A 19,182-nucleotide genomic window follows, 5' to 3' on the forward strand; every position below is an offset into this window, starting at 1 on the left:
CGACAAACGACTTTAGCTTCGTGCACAATTTAAAGACGATATCAAATGAATACACGTTTTTCAGAACTATTTCAAAAAGACAAATATATGTATTTTCTTTCTGGTAAACAAAGCATGATTTCCGTCAAGCGTACTTCGCTTATAAAGAAAGTTAGGCCTGATTCCGTATAAGATTAACCTTAATCTTTGTTCAATTTACTCTTTATTTTTTTCTATCTAAGAAATTCTTTCTAATTCTAATAATTAAAAAAAGATAAACAGTAAGTTAGACCTAGAGATTATAGTTAATCTTATATCGGTAGAACTGGGCCTTGATCAATAAAGTTTAACCAAGAAAGAGTACAGAACGTAATAAAAAAGTATAGTTACAGAAAAATAATGACAGGCGAAACACGGTCAAGGTCCGACGAAACTTTGTAATGGGAAGTAACATCGAGCGAAACTTAAGCGCCAATTTTATTTATGCATCTACAAGCAATATGACGACGATATAATCTTGCTAATGTAAACGTACACTATAAAGCGACTTATGAAGTTAGCGTGAAAAGAAATATCAAATTAAATATCGTGATAATCGTCTTTATATGAAAGTATTCTTGACAGCATTTTTGACAATATTAATCAAATTGAGAATGTTTCCCCAAGATGGCTCAAAGTGATTTCTAGGAGAGGTATCTCGGGGATTTACACTCTACCGATATCTTGCTTTTAAATTATAGTTTTACCACTTCTTTGCGTATTACAACAATTCATTTTGCTTCATATTATAGTATATATTTTTTTATCGTTTCTGATTATTTTCTGTTGTGCTTTTTATCGTCTACGACATCTTCATATGTAATTGATCTAAAAGTGCGTTTAAATAACATATTAAAGGTAAAATCAGTTTGGATAAACGAATTAATCAGTTACACATAGAGAGAGAAAAATATAAATTTATAATTTCAAATATATTGCAAGTTGCGTTTGTGGTAAAAGCGTAGATCTATAATTTATATGTAAATATATTATTGTTTTCAAGTAATTTTGTCTTGAAAACAAAAAAATTTTGACTTCCTGAATAATTCCGATTCTTGATCTGTAATATTTCTAAAGAAGCCAATTCACTTTTTTTTAAATAGAAATAAAGTCAAAGATATTTTTTTTATAATATAAATGTTCACGACTGAATACATACAATACACATACACACGCAATACATATACTCATACTCATATATGTATATATATAAATATACAGGCTGTTTACAAAAAAATATTCAGGATTTATATGGTAAGATAGTATATACTATACTAAGTAAGAAAGTCTTATAGATCAAAAATTGAATTGTTTTTCGGATATAAACAATTTTATACGTTAATATCATAATTGACTTATTTTTGTATTCTACGTATCGTATACGATATGAAGATTTACTTTAGTATTTACAATTCGCGTTCTGAATGTTCTAGTCAATTTCTATACTTTATAATGAAAAATTTTACTGGGAATCAGTAAATTGACGTAACAATTGGATGGACAATACAAGAAATTACCTTATTGGACCTGTAATTTTCCTAAATAGGCTATCAGGTGCTATTTATCTTAATTTCTTCCTTTTTACATCGCGTGCGACATCGTAGGAGCCAACTAGTCAATCATAATACTAACATACAAAATTGTTTATATCACAGAAAAGGTTCAATTTTCGATCTATGTTTATTAAGTCTTTTCCCTCAATATGTTGTGTACTATCTCTATATAAATTCTGAATGCATTTTTGTCAACAACTTTGTATAGAACGTATTATTATTTTGTATTACGAAACTCGACGAAGATGGATCATTCCGTTTCGTCGAATCTTCTCCAAAGGCCCGTGAAGGTGAACTTGACGCGACCGGCTGTTCGGTAGTAATCTGTGTATATAGCTGTAGTAATTGTTATGTAGCTAGATCGCTGGTGTTGTATACACATTCTCTCCGTACTCGAGTAATCTGTAATTGCTAGTATACATTGTGCAGATGTATCAAAATGTATGCGAATGCGCACGATACTTGTGTATATGTATATGCGTGTGCGTGTGCGTGTGCGTGTGCGTGTGTCCCTTTTTGAAAGTTTTTTTGTATGTTTGCCGACGAGAGAAAGGGTCGTTAAATGCGTGTGCTTAGGTGTGCCTGAATCATTGCAGAAGGTAGTGAGTACTTCCAGCGTCTGTGAAGCCGATTTCGGATATTAGTATGAGCATTTCGGTCTCCGTGGCTAAAAGATGAGGTAATGGAGTATAAAGTCGATAAAATCGCATGCACAAACGCTTCTTCAGAACTTGGTCTCCGAAGCAATTCGCCGGTTTGATGTATCGTACTGATCTTGAACGCGCTCGCGAGCGACTTCCCCCCCGAGAATTTCCCATCGGGTTCCGTTCAAAATCGAGTCCACTAATTCGGGAAGACTGTAGAAACGGTGATAATCGCCGATATTCCGGCAGCAGATTCGTATAACCGATCGTGAATCGCAGGTTTGATAATAAACAGCCATCGTGCTGTGCGTTTTTCTTATAAATAGATCGATACGTTCCTTCCATTGTTGCGTTTCCTCTTCATTTTGTACGTACGTACGTCCGTTTCTCCTTCTAGATCATAACCGAGTGCCGTTCGATACTACTTCGATTTTATATGGCCACGACCGTATCATGTCACTCGAACAAGTTCCGTCGCGGCGACTTCCGGATTAACTTTCAACCGCTAAAAGATCAAATCCATTTTCATGTCGCATATTTTAAAATAACAGAAGGATTGCTCAATATACGCATAGTCGCTTCATCTTAAAATAATTTTCAAGGATTTATGAAAAATTTCAGGGATTTGGTAATTGTAATTTGACAAAGATAAATTTTACCGCTTGGAGAACTTGCGATTATTTTCAAAAAATACACAAAGAATATAGAGTATATAATTTTTCATTTCGTTTAAAATTCTAATTTATTATTTTAATGATAGTTACACGTGTTTTACATATATTTATTAATATACATATATATGTATGTTTTTTTGTCTGTAGTTTATAATATATTTTTATTTGTTATGAGAATAGATAGTAGAAATAATTGGAATATAATCAAAATTGTCAATTCGTTGAAAAATATAGTGCCATTTATTATCAAAATAAAAACTAAATCTATATAGTAGTCTGTTCATCTTCAATTATACAGTGGTTGTGAGTTAAAACGCAAGTCGATTTATAAGCTTTCCTGCGGAGGCGCGTGAGAGTTATTTTTTCATTCAATGATGCCGTTCGCGTACAGCTCTTTTATTTATAACATACGCGTGCGACCAGATGTGATTTCTCCGTGGCGATGTCACGTTCGCCGATTGACAATTAGTTAATTTATTAAACGGAGCTTCTCGCGAAGGGACGACTCTACGCGCGAGTATCTCTCCCGAGTGAGACACCAATGATTCCTCGTTTCTTTTACATTTTTTGTATGTCAAGACAAAGAGAGTAGATCCGATAGATGCGGAAAGTGCAGACACTCATTCGCTCAGTCTCTTCCTTCGCAAGAAGCCACGATCACAGATCGTTCGCTTCATTCGCTCGGCAGATATTAATGTTGTGATATTTTACGATACCGTAATGATAAATGCCGTTATTATCTATTATTATGATCGAGATGTGTATTGTAAGCAAAAAATACATTATCTTTATTTCGGGAGGCGGCCGCCACTCAAGTCTGCGAGTCGCGTGCGAAGCCGTCTTCCTTTTGATTCGCAATTGTTGACATTTTGCGTCTACTTAATCTTTACTTTGTGAGACGAATACGAAACTTCCATGTGCTGATAATAACATTCTGAAAACCACTCATGTCTCGTTTATTGAAGAACCCTTTTCTCCACAAGAGCATGTAAATTTGTATAGAAAAGAACAATGCGCGCACTATTTGTTTCAGGCTTATAGTATAAAAATTTTATTAATATTAAAATATTAATACATTGATACAAATATATGATACATTTTGAATATAGTATATTCAATAAAAATTTTTTTATTTAAATTACGCAATACTTATAGTTAATATATACTCATAGTATGATGTATTTTTTATTAATTTTTGAATATATTTCCTCTCCATTCTGCATTCAATACATTTAAATCCAGTGAGAAACTAAGAATGCATTCCATTTCTCGCATGATGCGCATAATGCATCGTTTATCTTTGTTGCTCACTAAATGCACCTTAAGTAAAACCAATCATATTAAAGAATTTTACAACAATTGCAAACTGCTTTTTTTGCTGATTAAGATATATTATTAAGTTTTTCAAATAATTTATTAAGTTTTTTATGCTGTCCAATCAATTGCAAATTTTTAACTTTTTATACACAATACATCTGTCATTTTGACAATTTTAATAACATCTATAAATGGATTCCGCTCCTAGTATACCCAAATAGCACAGAAATCTAAAAAAAAATAATTCTTTTTAAATTCCCGAATTGTGAAAAGCTTTCTTCGTTCCTTTTCTGATACAAAATTATTTTTATTGTAAAGATGATATTCATAGTCAATTATTATGTTTAAGATTGTAAGTATATTCTATGATTGGCTTATAACACCTTAAGCCGTCATAAGACAATAACAGAATTACAATATAAAAATTTACAAAACATTTTATTGGTTCTTTATTAAAAAAATCTTTTTAATTAGATTGTTATATTCTAGATGTCGGCGTATTCGAATGATACATAATGACGTGGTGGGGTTCCGCCACGACATTGGAAAAGTTGTCGGGGAGGACGTTTCGCTTTCCACTGCAAATCCGCTAACTTCTCCCTATATAGACCAGTCTTGTCCGGATCGTCGAATCTTGCTGACCAATATTAATCTCCATTATACAAGTCAAATAGAGAGCATTCTCTAACAAAACTTTAAACGTTACACTATAACATTACATTAACGTTTGCACGGACGAAGTTAATATTAATCAAATTCTTTACACTTCATTCTATCGCTTTTTTGAAATTAATCATTTCAGGCTCGGTATCGATATAATCTATAATTTACATTAACGGGGAAATCAAAGTTATTATTATTTTTGAATGTAAAAGTATGCATTATGTCGCGTCAGCTATTCACGTTTATTTTGTATATCTGTCATTTCGCCACGTTATTCTGCGTCTCGGCACAATTTCACAATTCTAACGAGAACAATAGTGTCCATTTATTACCCGCCTATGCCATCGCCTCGAGAGCTAGTCTTCTAGGTTCAACAACATGTGCAACGGAATTACGAGATTTCCGAGACGCTGTCGATCAACGGATACTGTGGGGCTTAAAGAGTAAGCGCAAGAGTAAAATTCATTCTTATGTTCTTAATTGTGATTAATTTTTCATTCTTATTGGATCGATAAAGTGAAAAGCAAAATCAAGAAAATTAATCAGATGAACAATCTCGCGTTTATTTTATTTTGAGTCGTTTCATTGTACCGTTAAAGAGTTACTTCGAAACTATAAATTGATCTTGTGGCTTTTTTTAATCTTTCTTTATAAGACAATAAATCAGAAGATAGTCAGTAGAATCGTATTTAATTTCATCTGGTGTTAATAAAGGTACGCCCCAGTGAGAAATGACAATAGAATCGACGTCAATTCAACGCCGATTTGATGATTTCGACGTCGAATCGACATCAATTCGATGTCAATTCCATTGTCATTTCTCACTGGACGCCTATAAATCAAGGTATTCACAAAATTATTTCAATATTTTAGATACATCTGTTATATTTATAAAGTTAAAAATTGTTATATTTGTAGAGTCTGTTATGTTTATAGTCGAAACGTCCAGTGCTTCTTTAATGGAATTTTTTAAATATATATAAACATTATATTTTTAAAATTATGAAAACAGTATTTTTGTATATAATTAAAAAGAAAGAATAATAAAGGCCTAAGCAAAAATTATTCAATTAATAGAATATATTTATTGTTCAATACATAAGATAGGACATTTCAGCTTACTTAGCCATCCTCAGTCATCAAATAAATTAATACATAAGAGATAACACGCGAAAAACATACCAAAACTATAAAAGAACACTATAAGAACCACGGATAAGAACACTATAAAACCACGGATAAAGACTATGGCACAAAAAAAAACTTAATCAGTAAAACGTAAGCAGTAAGAAAATCAAAATGTTGGGTTTGCTACTGTTTATGTTATGCGTCACCTATAATATAAGTCATAATAATGTAAGAAATAAAAATAAAAGTTGATCGATTACAATAAAATGTGAGAAAAATAATCGAATATCAATTTCTTACTATTACTTACTATAGTAGACCCATTATGGCTTTACGGTCTCTATTGGCTGGTATTCATAGTCGATTCTTATGCTTGAGGTTGGCTCAAGTACAACTTAAAATGTCATAAGCCAATCAGAGGGCTGTATTAGCATTTTAAGACGTTATTTAAGATGATCTTAAAATAAGAACCGATTATGAATACCGGCTTATGTTTGGCCAATTTGTTTACTGTTTATATTTTACTGTTCAAGTTTCTTTACGTATTATGGCCTTCACGCACATGCAAGGCGTCATCGCATTTATACAAACTGTATAATTACAACGTCAAGTTCGTCACAAATCGAAGTATAATATGAAATCCATCAGAGTAAATTATTGTTGCCATGCGGAAATTGCATTTGCAGAAATGAGCTGAGTTGACGTTAATAATATGACTATAAAGCAGAGTCGGATGTCGGGTCATTTCGTTGCGTATAAAGGCCGAATATTTAAAATGAAATATAATTTCTTACATTGATATCCATCGTATCTAAGCATATATAAGTGGGAAGTATGACCTCGCCGCGCGGCGCGCGTTTCAAAGATTATTTCAAACATCTTATTAATCGATATCATTGCTTATTGATCTCATCTAAATACTTTTGTACCGTTATATTGAATTAAGTCAGAGATTTTATATTTACAAATTTCGTATTACAATTGTACATTCTTACGTAGAATATAAATTGATCAAATAGAACCTTCCAAGTAATAAATTCAATTTATTTAATCGATTAAGTTAATTGATTTTAAACAGGGTAACTTCTCAGAATTACAAATTATTATCTAGTTAGTGTCGATACAAAGACTTACCGAGACGTTTTTATATTAATTTTTGCGCTACAAATTTATAAGTTTCTTTAAAATATATTCACGTTTTCAAATGTATGTAACAGATCGTTAAAATTACAAGCTTGAAAAGTGATAATTATTACATCGGTTACTTATAATAAATCGAAATATAGTCTTTTCTTCTTGATTGGAGAACAGCCTGTTCGGAGCATATAAGTTATATTCATTTATTCACACATTATGCAACATATTTTCCATAAGTGTATTACTACCGCGATTGTGTCGCATGCGTATATAACTTTCGGTTAGAATACTTAGCACTAGAATCAACTTTCTTCGTGTTACACAAGGAACTAGTTTCTTGACTGTATATGCAAGAGAAAAGCGTTTATTACGCGTGCAACACCACACAATTTTCTCTCATTTCATTTCGAGGATCCTACATCTTATGGGATTGCCTACCGTACGCGGTATACCCGTAGTTTGGAGAACGTTGCAGCTGAGCGTACACACTCTCTTATGTACACAACATAATCCAATAGATATATTCCTACATATGCATCGAGTTTTGAATATTTTTTAACATTATCGTTTATATGAAGAAACGATCTGAGTGAAAGTTAGTAATAAGTCACAAAACTAGTGATTAAATAAAATTATTCTTCGTAGTTAATATTACTTTAGTCACAAAATATTTCATACTTTTGTTATCACAACATTTAATTATTGTTTTTGTATCATATTCCTCCAAATTTTTTATTGTAAGTGCATGATAATAATGCATAAAATATCAAAATATAATTATGTTCTGTAATATAATTATTAAAATTATAATGAGGTAAATTGCGACAATGTTAAATTAATAAAATTAAAAAATATCTAATTAATGCAAGAGATATCTAAGAGTTATCTTTTGCAACTAGTAATCCTGCCTTTAACAATTAATGAAAATCTCAGTGATTAATTAGCAATGAATAAGAAACATACTAGACGTTTTTTACGTAAATAATAATTGTGTATTTTTGTCTTTAAGCATTGGATTCTAGTGGCAATCTCAAATCAGGTTTCCTTTATGGAAATAATTTTTGGCTGGGCAGTCGTAGTCAATGCTTCGATATAATGAATAGGGCTCCCTTTGAGTTTGCAAAACGGCATATATTAAATAACACGCGGTACCGCGATCCGCAAAAGGAGTTCCCACCATTCGAATTAAATTACTTCGTTGCTTATCTCAGACACAACAGTACTCTTCAGTATCACATCAATGGACTAGAGGAAGTAAGTTCTTTCTTCTTGAGATTATCTATAGAGTATATAAGTGTTTTAACGAATGATTTTTTGCTCTTGATTAAAAATTTTTATTTCAAGTCCAATTTGTTAACAATATATGTAAGACAATCCTAAATCAAGCACTTCTTGCATCTTTTCCTTTTTATATTACGATTTAAATAAGTCTTATTTATATTGGAAAAAATGTATTTTGAATAATTATTTGTTTGAATAACAGTAACTTAACAATAATTAATAATAAATAAATATTTAAATAAATATACTAAATAGAAAAATGATAAATTAAATTAATGGTTCTTGTATTAGGTTGATATAAAAATAACGTTTTTTATTATTTTAAACTTTAAAGTTTTTTTTATTCTTCTACAATAAGGATATGTTTAATTGTTCATGATATATCATTTTCAAGCACAGATTTCGCTCCGTTAATTGTGTTAGTAATTTTATTTTAAATATTAACTTTGTAATCAATTATTATCATTATTAAATATGGAAAAGAAGCAATTTCGAATTTTTTAATACAAATTTAACTAGATTTTAAAACAACGGAAGCGAGACAAAGAATTAATAAAACATTCGGTTTGGATACTACAAAACGGTGTAATGATGATTTCAAAAATTTCGTAATAGGCGTTGACTGCACTCTTAAAAATGAAAAGAGTCAAAAACGACCTACAGTGATTAACCTTGAAGGCAATTATTAAAGCGGATCTATTAAAACCTACTCAACAATTGCACAGAAAAGATTGCACAGAAATTAATCAATCAACAATTTTTAATCAATCAATAGTTGTTTGTCATTTGAATTGGATTAGAAAAGTAAAAAAACCGACATTATTTTTGTATCAATCTAATGCTAAAAAAATATATATCTATATACATTTAGTAAATAGTACCATTCAAACAGATATTTATTAGAATTTAGTACATTTTTTTTCAGTGCACTTTAAAAACAATGGGAAAAAATTAAATTTTGTTAGTAATATTTATTGCAAACGGGCTTAAACACGTTAAATTTTAGTCTTTAAGTCATGTGGCATGTGTAACGTCGTAAATCATAAAAAGACAAAGTTTCACTAAAATTGACTTACAATTCATTTGGCACTTACGTGATCCCTCTAATGGATAAATATTCAAATTTTTCAATGTAAAATTATAAAAAACATGTAAAAATATTAACAAACAAACATAAAGTACCAAAACTCTTAAATATTCCGAAAAATATAAGTTAAGAAAAATATTTCAAATAAAAGTTATAAGGATTTATTTATTTATTTTATTTGACCTTGTGTGTGGATGTGGCATTATCAAGATTAAGGTTGCACTGAATTTTTTAAATGGAAACCCAAATTTTTCACTGCATATTTTTAACTTATCTCAAAAACTCTTCAAAACACCATAACAAAATTTTTTTAAGTTCTATGATTTGAAAGTCACAATATACCGTGTATGTTAGTATTATCCAAGACATCAAATTGATGATTAAAACCATTTATAAATATCGTTCAGTATTACGCAACCTTGACATTTGTCAAGACCGAGGCCTTTGGAAGTTGTAACTCTTATTTTTATTTTTAGTGTATATGAATAGACCTTTTTAAATTTAATCTTATAATTTTCAATTAAAATATTTTTTCATAAAACTTATATTCTTCGAGAAATATTCAGGAATTCCGTTACTTTTTATATACTCTGTATATAGAAGATTTATATACATTTTATATACATTTTTTTAGGACCTGATTACGCTCGGCCTCTGTTTGCCCGCATCCTGTTCCATGAATAATATAAGTTTTATTCTAGAAGGAATATTTCGAGATAGAGTTCTTTTAATCAATGACCTCTATTCCATGGATCTCAGCCTGATGCAGGTAAAAACTGTAAAGGATGATTACCAATGGCTGTTAAGTGGTGCGGTACCTCTTACATGGTACGTCAAAAAATATAAAATAAAGATAGTAAAAAATTAACATTACTGTTAAAGTAATAATGCGTTAAATATTTTTATGTCTTTTTCGAGAGTTTGAGAAAGCAGTAGAAGAGATATCTGCATATATTAATTTTATTATTTCAGTATTGTTTTAGTGCTTACCTTTATCATGATGATAAGTGGCACAATATATGATATATTTATATATCAAAAATATTTAAAGGCAAAGAGTAAAACTGTTGTTCGTAAGTATATGTCTAATTGTAAAATCTTTAAAGCTTCTTCGGTAATGGATTATTCATAGCACTAATTTTTTATTTTATTTTAAAAGTAAATCACACTCATGTTTTACACATTAAAATTTTTTTACTAAATTAGGGAATCATTATTATTTTAATAAAATTTTAAAATTGCGAAAAGATATTTTTTCTCTCATACAGGATAAGGCATGTAAAACAGGCCACTAGAATAACTCACTTGTTTTTTTTATGATACGAAAGAATGAAATAAAATTGAAATAGAAGTGAAACTTTCAAGGGAGACGAGTTTTTGTCATGTTTTTGTCTAGATTACCAATAAGATACGACGGTGATTTTTTTAAATGGAATTACATGAATTTGTTTACATACTATGAATCCTTTAACAATTCTGCGTTTAGCAATTTTTCTTATTATGTAGTTCATATAATCTCATCAAAAAGCGGAAGTGATCTTCATAACTTTTGCCTTCATCTAGACAAAAAATAACGTGATCAAAACACGACCCCCTTGAAAATTTCACATGTATCTAAAACATTTTTTCATTTAAAATCAATAATGATAAATGTGAAATTAATTATAGTGAGCAATTGAGAGCTAAGTATAAACGCGGTTATTTATGCGTGTAATTAACAAATATATTTAATTAAAAACGATCTTATATTGAATTCGCAAGAAATTTCGCAAATTAATTATTTCGATTTTTTCTAATTTTTTCATTTCATCAAAAACAAAGGAATTATTCAGGTGGCCTGTTTTAGATGTCTTATTCTGTATCATTTATTCCTATAATACACACATACACACACAATATCTTTTCTTCAATTATTTTCTTCTTAATATATAATTTTCTTGTCTTTGCCGGCAAGCATCTTTCGTAATTTTTAATCAGTAAATACAGATTCTGAATTGTGATATAGAAGTAAAAAACGCGGTCGAGGAGATGGAAATGACAGATTCGTCGTCTCCGTATGAGAAAAGTAGAATCGGAAACGTATTAATGTGTTTTTCCATTTACACAAATACTAAGACGATATTTAACACGAAAATGAATACCGAATCAATATCTGTCATTCACGGCATAAGATTTCTGACCATGTTTTGGATAATAATGAGCCACAGCATATATTACGCGATCGAATTTTTCGGTAAGTACTGATAAAAAAAATTGTAGAAATTATTATTTACGTCTTTTGATGTATCGTTTCACATATGTAGACAATAAAGCGTGGCTGTTGAGATTCTCGGAAGGTATCCCCATGCAAATGATAAGCAACGCATCTGTATCGGTCGACACTTATTTCTTTTTAAGTGGATTTTTATTGGTTTACATGTATTTAAAGAATAAAATAAAAGAGGAACGAATTAAGCCGATTCATTACGGAAAGCAGCTAAACGAGTTCTTTCTCATCATAATAAAGAGATTTATCCGGTACGTTTCTAACGTTATCTTGATTCGCGCGAATAATGAACAAAGACGACGCTGTAAGTATGACAGCATCAATAATACAGTAATGAGCAAAAAATAACAGAAAATATACGATTTAAAAATTGAATTTAACAATGAACCGATAATAGTAATAATAAAACAGATAATAGTAATTGTTTTCTTTATAGTTATTAAAATTAAAATTAGAAATTTGTTTTAAGATTGACACCGTCTTATATAATGATGATAGGAATAGTGCAATTAAATGCAGCTTGGTACGACAAGACTTCGCAATTCTACATGCAGATGGATAAACCGCACGAAACTTGTGCAAAATACTGGTGGAGGAATATTTTGTATATAAATAATTTTTTCAAACATGAAACGTTGGTACGAACGTCAATTTAGACTAAATGTAGGTTTCAAAATTTATTATTAATACTGAAAATTTATAGTGCACATAACGTAAACTATAGATTTTCAATACCGGCAGTAAATTTTGAAACACAATTTTAATTATAATCTAGCATCACACTCAAAAGCGTCTAAGAAGAGTACTCCTTATTTTGAATGATATTCAAATTTTCTTGTAGTGCTTGACCTGGAGTTGGTATTTATCCAACGATATGCAATTCTTTATAATCGGTCTGGCGCTTTTAATGCTGTCATCTATGTAAGTTAAACGATTGTTGACTCTATGGAATATTCTATATTTTTAACGTATATACCCGAATATAAATAAAAGCTACAAAATTACAGATATTTTTATGTGGCTGTTGCCATACTAGGTACACTTTTAATAGGCTCGATTATCTTAACTGGTTATCTCTCATACATTTATGAATATATTCCGACGTAAGTTGCAAGGTCATATTATTAATTAATATAAATGTGAGGATAATTAAGTAAATAAATGTTTTTTTATTATTGCAGTTTGGATGAACAGTATAGATTTTTAGATGTTTTATACTATCCACCATGGGTTCGAATTGGTCCATACATCATTGGAATGATTGTAGGTTACATTATAACAAGATTAAAGAAAAATGTAGTCATGAAAAAGGTAAAGTATATAATATCTATTTATATATGTATAAGAGAATTTGATTGTTGGAGTTATGGAGTTATGTAAGTTACTGATTGATAAAATTCAGATGATAATTAGAAATTATTTCTAATGTTATGACAATTAGAAATTATTTCTAATGTTATGACAATTAGAAATTATTTCTAATGATGCAAAATGCGGATTTGAAATATCCATAATTATAAATCATGTGGACTAATATCAGATTAATTTTTATAAAAAATTAGCTTTAAAAGTAGTTAGTTTTTGAACGTATATATCTGCAATTATACACACACGTGTACACACACACACACACACACACACACACACACACACACACACGCACACAGAATTTTATTTTATTTGCTCGTTAATATCTCTCTCTAGTAACCATTATAAAAAAAAACCTTACTATTTATACAAAATGGGGGAAAAATATGAAAACTTTGAAAAATCTCGAAAAATATAAGTTTTACAGAAGTGTTTCAAATAAAAGTAATAGAATTTAAAAACATCAATTTATTAGTCTTATTAGTTCGATCTTTATTGCTAAAATCAGATCAAGATTACTTTGAATTATAATATAATTTATATAATCACAATATTTCACTTTTCCAAGACGAGACGAGAATTGGATTGATCTCGAACCTGATCTGTTATCTGTTTTAAATGCCTCACTCTGTATATGTACACTGAGCAATCATTTATAAATTAAGACACATTGATAGTTCTTACTGTACAATTTAATACAGTTGAAAACAACAAGTACCTATATAATATAGGAAACTATATAAAAATAATAATATATATAAAAAAATGATTTGACTTACATATAAATTATTCTCAATACCTAGGTGGAAATAAAACGCTGAAAATTGCTGCGATCTATATCAATTGATCAGTTTCAGTATGAATTATACTGAAATATGTTAATTGATACAGATTTCAGGTATTTTCAACGTTTTCTGCGATTTATTTCCACCAGGCTATGCTACAATATTTTAAACAAAATGCATAAATTTTAGAGAACTGTAATTTTATACTGGATCATTGGTGGTGCTTGCAACATTTTCGTGTTATTCGGTCTTTACAAAAAACAGATATCTCTTCTATCTAGTGCTATTTATACTGCATCAAGTAGAACAGTTTGGGCCATAGGCATAGCATGGATTGTAATAGTGTGTTGTACTGAGCATGGAGGTTAGTCGATTTACGTAATAATAGTATTAAACAGATAAATTTTATACCATATATCAGTACAAATAAATTAGTATAATATATTATTCGTAACATTCTATTTAATCCTATTTTTTAAATTTATATTTTAAAGTCTTGTGATCCTGTTGGCAGAAATAATTCCGAGATTTCGGAGTGATTTTTAACATCGTGAATACAAGGCTTAATAAGCATTTTTGTAATAGACAATAAATCATAACAGAATAATGTTATAATTTAGAAAAAAAAATGTATTTTTATTATCAAACGCTTAACTTTATTACAGGTATCGTTAAGGAGCTGTTAACAAGCAAAATCTGGATTCCTCTTAGTAGACTTACGTACTGCGCTTACCTTTTAAATCCTTTTATCATACAATCGATTCGTTTGCATAATGAAACATCTGCTCATTTAGAATTTCTGTCCATGGTAAGTACACGAACAATCAAAACTCCAACCTCAACAAAATAAATATCCTTATTATCACAATTTTCATTTTTAGTGCGGTATGATTATGGGACACATTGGAATTACTTATTTATGTGCATATGTATTGTCTTTAATGACAGAATCACCGTATATCTTATTAATGCAAATGATCAGCAAATCTCGTAGCAGAAAAAAATATAAGGAACGTGAAATTATAATTTCGCATACATGATGGAAATACTGTAATATTGTAATTAAAATTGAATAAAATAAAATCGACTTTTAAACGTTTATCCCTCTATACATTTATGTGAAATCATATTTGACTACGATAAAGCTTAAAAATAAACTGGGAACAATTTGCATAAATTATATGGAAGGAACATTGCATGTACGGTTGCGATTAATTCATTGAAAATGCAAAAATGCGCACGAATCGAGATTCGTTTTTATCAAGTGGGCATATTATACATAGCATCCACAAATTCAGTCAAAATATCTTGTACTGACTCGAAGGAGTAGATCAAAAGTTTACAGCTCATTTATAAAACTACAAATTATTAGACAGTCAAAATTTCCCGTTCCTATATGTGAACCGGAGAATGTATTCTGGGTGGCGCCGGCGAGGTAATAGCTCGATTCGCACGTGAGGCCTGTTCGCGTCTACCTTCCTCTAGCTGCTTCTCGAGCTGCTCTTTTAAGACTAGAAGCTCTCTTGTTCTTTGATAAACAGGATCCTTGAAACAAACAAAAACAGATATTTCAACAAAGACATTTTATAATTAGTAAATTATTTAATATAATAATCGTATTTTCATGTACCTGTTGCCGCATACTAGGATTCCATCTACAATATAAACTTTTCCACGGTTTAATATATCGCATACTAGCAACTGGCATTAGAACAAGCTGATAATTCGTACCGGACCGGTAAAGAGGATTTAGATAAAGAGGTAATTGACTATTGGTATACGACCAGAGAGAGACCGTTCTTTGCTTCACTTGCTCTTGTACTCTTTCGCGTTCGCTATAAATGTTATATCAACATGATACATGTACATAAAAATATAAGGCGCAAAGCACCTATAAATATTTACCTGCTGAACAAGAACGTGCCAAATCTACAAGAGTAAAGATGATCGAGAATAGTAATTAAAAAATGTTCGTTGAATTCAAAAGCGTTGGGAAATTGTCGCATTATTTGCCAAACGCAATCGATAAATTGTAAAAATACCGGTGATCTATCTGCATCACTATGATGTTCATCACCGTGGCCTATTCTCTAAAAAAAAATCATTATTAATTAAAGCAAATAAAACAACATAAAATACTGAAATAGTTTAAAGAAAGTTTTATGTACCTGTTGAAATTTATGTCCAAAACTAAGCCACTCTTTTTCTATTAAAACCTCAAATCCTTTGACGGTTCTATAATATGGATCTAACATTAACATTGCGAGAGCTGTAAGCTAAAAAAGATAATAACAATGAGTACGTGTAATAAACATTGTAATGTTTTATTCTTTAATTCGTATATACATCGATAGTTAGAATCGATCGATACGGAATATAGCATCGTTATAATTTACTAAATTTTCCTAGCTTTATTGTTTGATGAAGAAATATATTAAGAATAAATTTTAAGATCTTAATGTTACAAATGTATGTATCTACATAATTTTTTATATCTAACAAATTATAAGGTAAAAATTTTCAATCAAAACAATTAACGGAAAATATCACGCTTTTCATTTAATATTTTATCGTATATAATCAAGATAAAAAATCTCCTAATAATAAAAAAATCAATAAAAATTAAATATTTATATATTACACATTACATACTTGTGCTGTTCGGTCCCAACCGTCAGAACAATGGACTAGGACTGAAGTTTTGTGATTTTCGACTTTATCCACAATTCTTACAGCCCCAGCAAGAACACATTTGATATGTTTAAGCCACATTGTCGATTCTATGCCAGACAGCCATCGAGCCTCATCAATTGTGGGAAAACATAATTCTGAAATAAAACAAACATAGATAAAAAATATTATGTTAATATAATTACAACAAATCTGATACCTTTTAACTTCCTGAGACTTTCTCTCATGACATGTATATTGTGAATATCGAGAAAGACTAATTCCGCATTCTGATAAGCATCTTCACTTTCGTATCCACCGCCTTTCGCTTTGTTCGCTATCGCGTTTGGCATCGGTCGCGCATCCATAATAAAGAGTTTATGGCTTTGTGCGTTAGCATCCATTATCAACTGGACGTATCTCTCATCCTCGCGACTTCGTTTGCCGCCGACACCAACTAATGGCTGAGCACAACGGGTTATCGTCGCTTGGCTTTCTGGATGAATCCATGAGAGAACTGGAAGTCTACCTCTACTCCTAAAAGACGCAGAGGCTTGAAGATCCTCATCAGTCGCTGCAGCAGGTATTGCCCAGACAGCTGGATAACTGTCGCATAGCGAATACGTGTCATTAATTTTTGATATTTTCCACATATCGTTATTTACACCCTGAAATTCAACAAAAAGTGATATTAAGTTTTGAATTATGCTAAATTTTTTCAAATTTTATACGAGATATCACATGTATCTTGATATGTACCATTCTTTTTAATTCTGCAATAGGTTCGTAAACGTTCCAACCATTTTCAGAAAAAGTCTCAGAGTATTCAAAGGCAAAGAGAGGTAACTTGTGAGATAATGGAAAAGAATACTGTTGTAGTTTTTCAAATACATCTCGTCTGGAATGGTTTTCCTGTTTATGAGCAAATCTGAGATTCCTCATATCCTTACAAAACACCTCGATTCCATAAGAATTTTCTCCTCTACTTGACGCACCGCCGACTTTTTCAATCCGACTAACGACCCCCAACGGCACTTCAACGACATAAGGTGTTTCTCGATCTATACTACGAAAATGAAGTTTGTAATTTGTAACACTAAGAATCCCTCTGGCAGGTCCCGAATAAGGACACAAATAGGTAACTTCGTGTGCAATGCCTTGCACCCGTTCTCCATTCAAGAGTGGTGGTCCCGTGTCTCCTCCAGACAAATTCTAATCAAAACAGCAATACAAATAACTGAAAATATTGCGTAATAGTAAATTTTATGGTAAAAGAAAAGCTTTCTATTTTTCTATAACTTCAACAGAAATAAAAGGCAAAAGCAGTAAATATGTTACAAAGTAAAAGTGAAATAATAGAAAAATGTTTTACACAACAGAACATTGTATTTCAACAAAAATATTTTACTATGCATTGATTATCATTAAATATTTATATTAACAGAAATGCCATAATGACACAAATAAAAATAAGAACTGTATTGTGCTTAAGCATTTGCTACAAACTCACTTTTACTTGATTATCTTTTTTAGCCTCTAGAGCAGAGACTATATTATTATCTGTTGAAGTAGAGCTTGAAGAAAAACTTTTTGAATGTGAAGCTTTTTCCCAACTCTCCTAAAGAAATTTATAGATTGACTCGAGATTTAATAAATAGTAAGTATTATATGGTTAATATTATAATCAAATAAATTCTGCTTTATACCGATTCCTGGCCCATTTTCGAATTGAGCGAACTGCTTTTGCTGTCTGAATTGAGAGAATCTGAACTGGCATTCTTCGAATTGCTTTGTTCTGTACCCAGGAGTTCTGCACTGCCTCTTTTTTCCATACTTGTATTAAAGATAGTCTCAAATTCTCTACTTTCGTTGTAACAACATTCTTGTTTACATCTTCAGTCACTGTTATCTATGATTGTATAAACCGTCTGTACCTGCATACAACCAATTATAATGAGAAACATGGCAATTCATTTAAAAAATGCCAAAATAATTAATTATTTTTAAGTTAATATTAATCTCAAAACTCTTGAGTTAATAGAATCAAAATAACAATAAACTTTTTGAATATTTAATCAGAGTATATATCTTCATATTTCTGAATATATCTAGTAATAAATATTGCTCAAATATATTTTGGATACATAAAGCATGTCTAAAAATATTTCAAAAATATATAAATAGTGTTATATTTAGAGATAAATTTTATATGTGCTAGAATCTTGACATCTGTCTCTATGACATAACCTCACAAAGTTCGCAGCGCTCGTGATAACATAACGATTAAATAATCTTAATTAATATGCTAATGATAGAATCATTGGAACGCGATAAAAACGGCACATACTTTCACAGAAAACTTACGACGAAAAAAGAATTTAAGAGTACAATACGACCGGAATTGGAAGCGAATCATGCCGTGCCACGCCCAGAGGTGTACGGATTCGCTTTATTGTCCTCCGAAACGTGCAAAAATTTCAGCTGTATTGAGGCCCATGCGATGAACCGAATACGAACCTGCTTCACTTTATATTTATGTAATGTATCCCGTAGCGTTTACTCCTGTCAGTGCAACGTATTTTTGACAGACG

At 30.5% G+C, this 19,182-nt stretch overlaps 2 protein-coding genes across 5 annotated transcripts; one reads left to right on the top strand and one right to left on the bottom strand.

The window, feature by feature from the left end:
- The first annotated feature begins 5,024 nt into the window (after window positions 1-5,024).
- On the top strand, window positions 5,025-14,961 carry LOC108781246 (nose resistant to fluoxetine protein 6). The gene is made up of 13 exons (XM_018549167.1): window positions 5,025-5,312; window positions 8,144-8,388; window positions 10,137-10,330; window positions 10,475-10,575; window positions 11,508-11,735; window positions 11,806-12,019; window positions 12,238-12,406; window positions 12,610-12,689; window positions 12,776-12,871; window positions 12,950-13,079; window positions 14,111-14,285; window positions 14,587-14,729; window positions 14,803-14,961. Exons 1-13 carry the CDS (start codon window positions 5,090-5,092, stop codon window positions 14,959-14,961), a joined length of 2,157 nt encoding a protein of 718 aa, XP_018404669.1. The 5' UTR covers window positions 5,025-5,089.
- Window positions 14,962-15,124: 163 nt separating this feature from the next.
- On the bottom strand, window positions 15,125-19,182 carry mtm (phosphatidylinositol-3-phosphate phosphatase). Of its 4 annotated transcripts, none has more exons than XM_018549134.1 (10): window positions 19,109-19,182; window positions 18,298-18,525; window positions 18,102-18,209; window positions 17,351-17,803; window positions 16,812-17,259; window positions 16,574-16,749; window positions 16,090-16,197; window positions 15,827-16,011; window positions 15,552-15,756; window positions 15,314-15,466 (listed from the first exon to the last, which is right to left on the bottom strand). In XM_018549134.1, the coding sequence occupies exons 2-10, from the start codon at window positions 18,421-18,423 to the stop codon at window positions 15,314-15,316; spliced, it is 1,962 nt and encodes a 653-aa protein (XP_018404636.1). In that variant the 5' UTR covers window positions 18,424-18,525; window positions 19,109-19,182. The 4 variants fall into 4 exon arrangements, with proteins under 4 accessions (XP_018404658.1, XP_018404650.1, XP_018404636.1 ...); XM_018549141.1 differs by lacking the exon at window positions 19,109-19,182 and adding an exon at window positions 18,956-19,013; XM_018549156.1 differs by lacking the exon at window positions 18,102-18,209 and having other exon boundaries at window positions 15,125-15,466.

The sequence above is a fragment of the Cyphomyrmex costatus genome, unplaced genomic scaffold, assembly GCF_001594065.2.
Source record: "Cyphomyrmex costatus isolate MS0001 unplaced genomic scaffold, Ccosl1.0 scaffold123, whole genome shotgun sequence".
Classification (NCBI taxonomy): domain Eukaryota; kingdom Metazoa; phylum Arthropoda; class Insecta; order Hymenoptera; family Formicidae; genus Cyphomyrmex; species Cyphomyrmex costatus.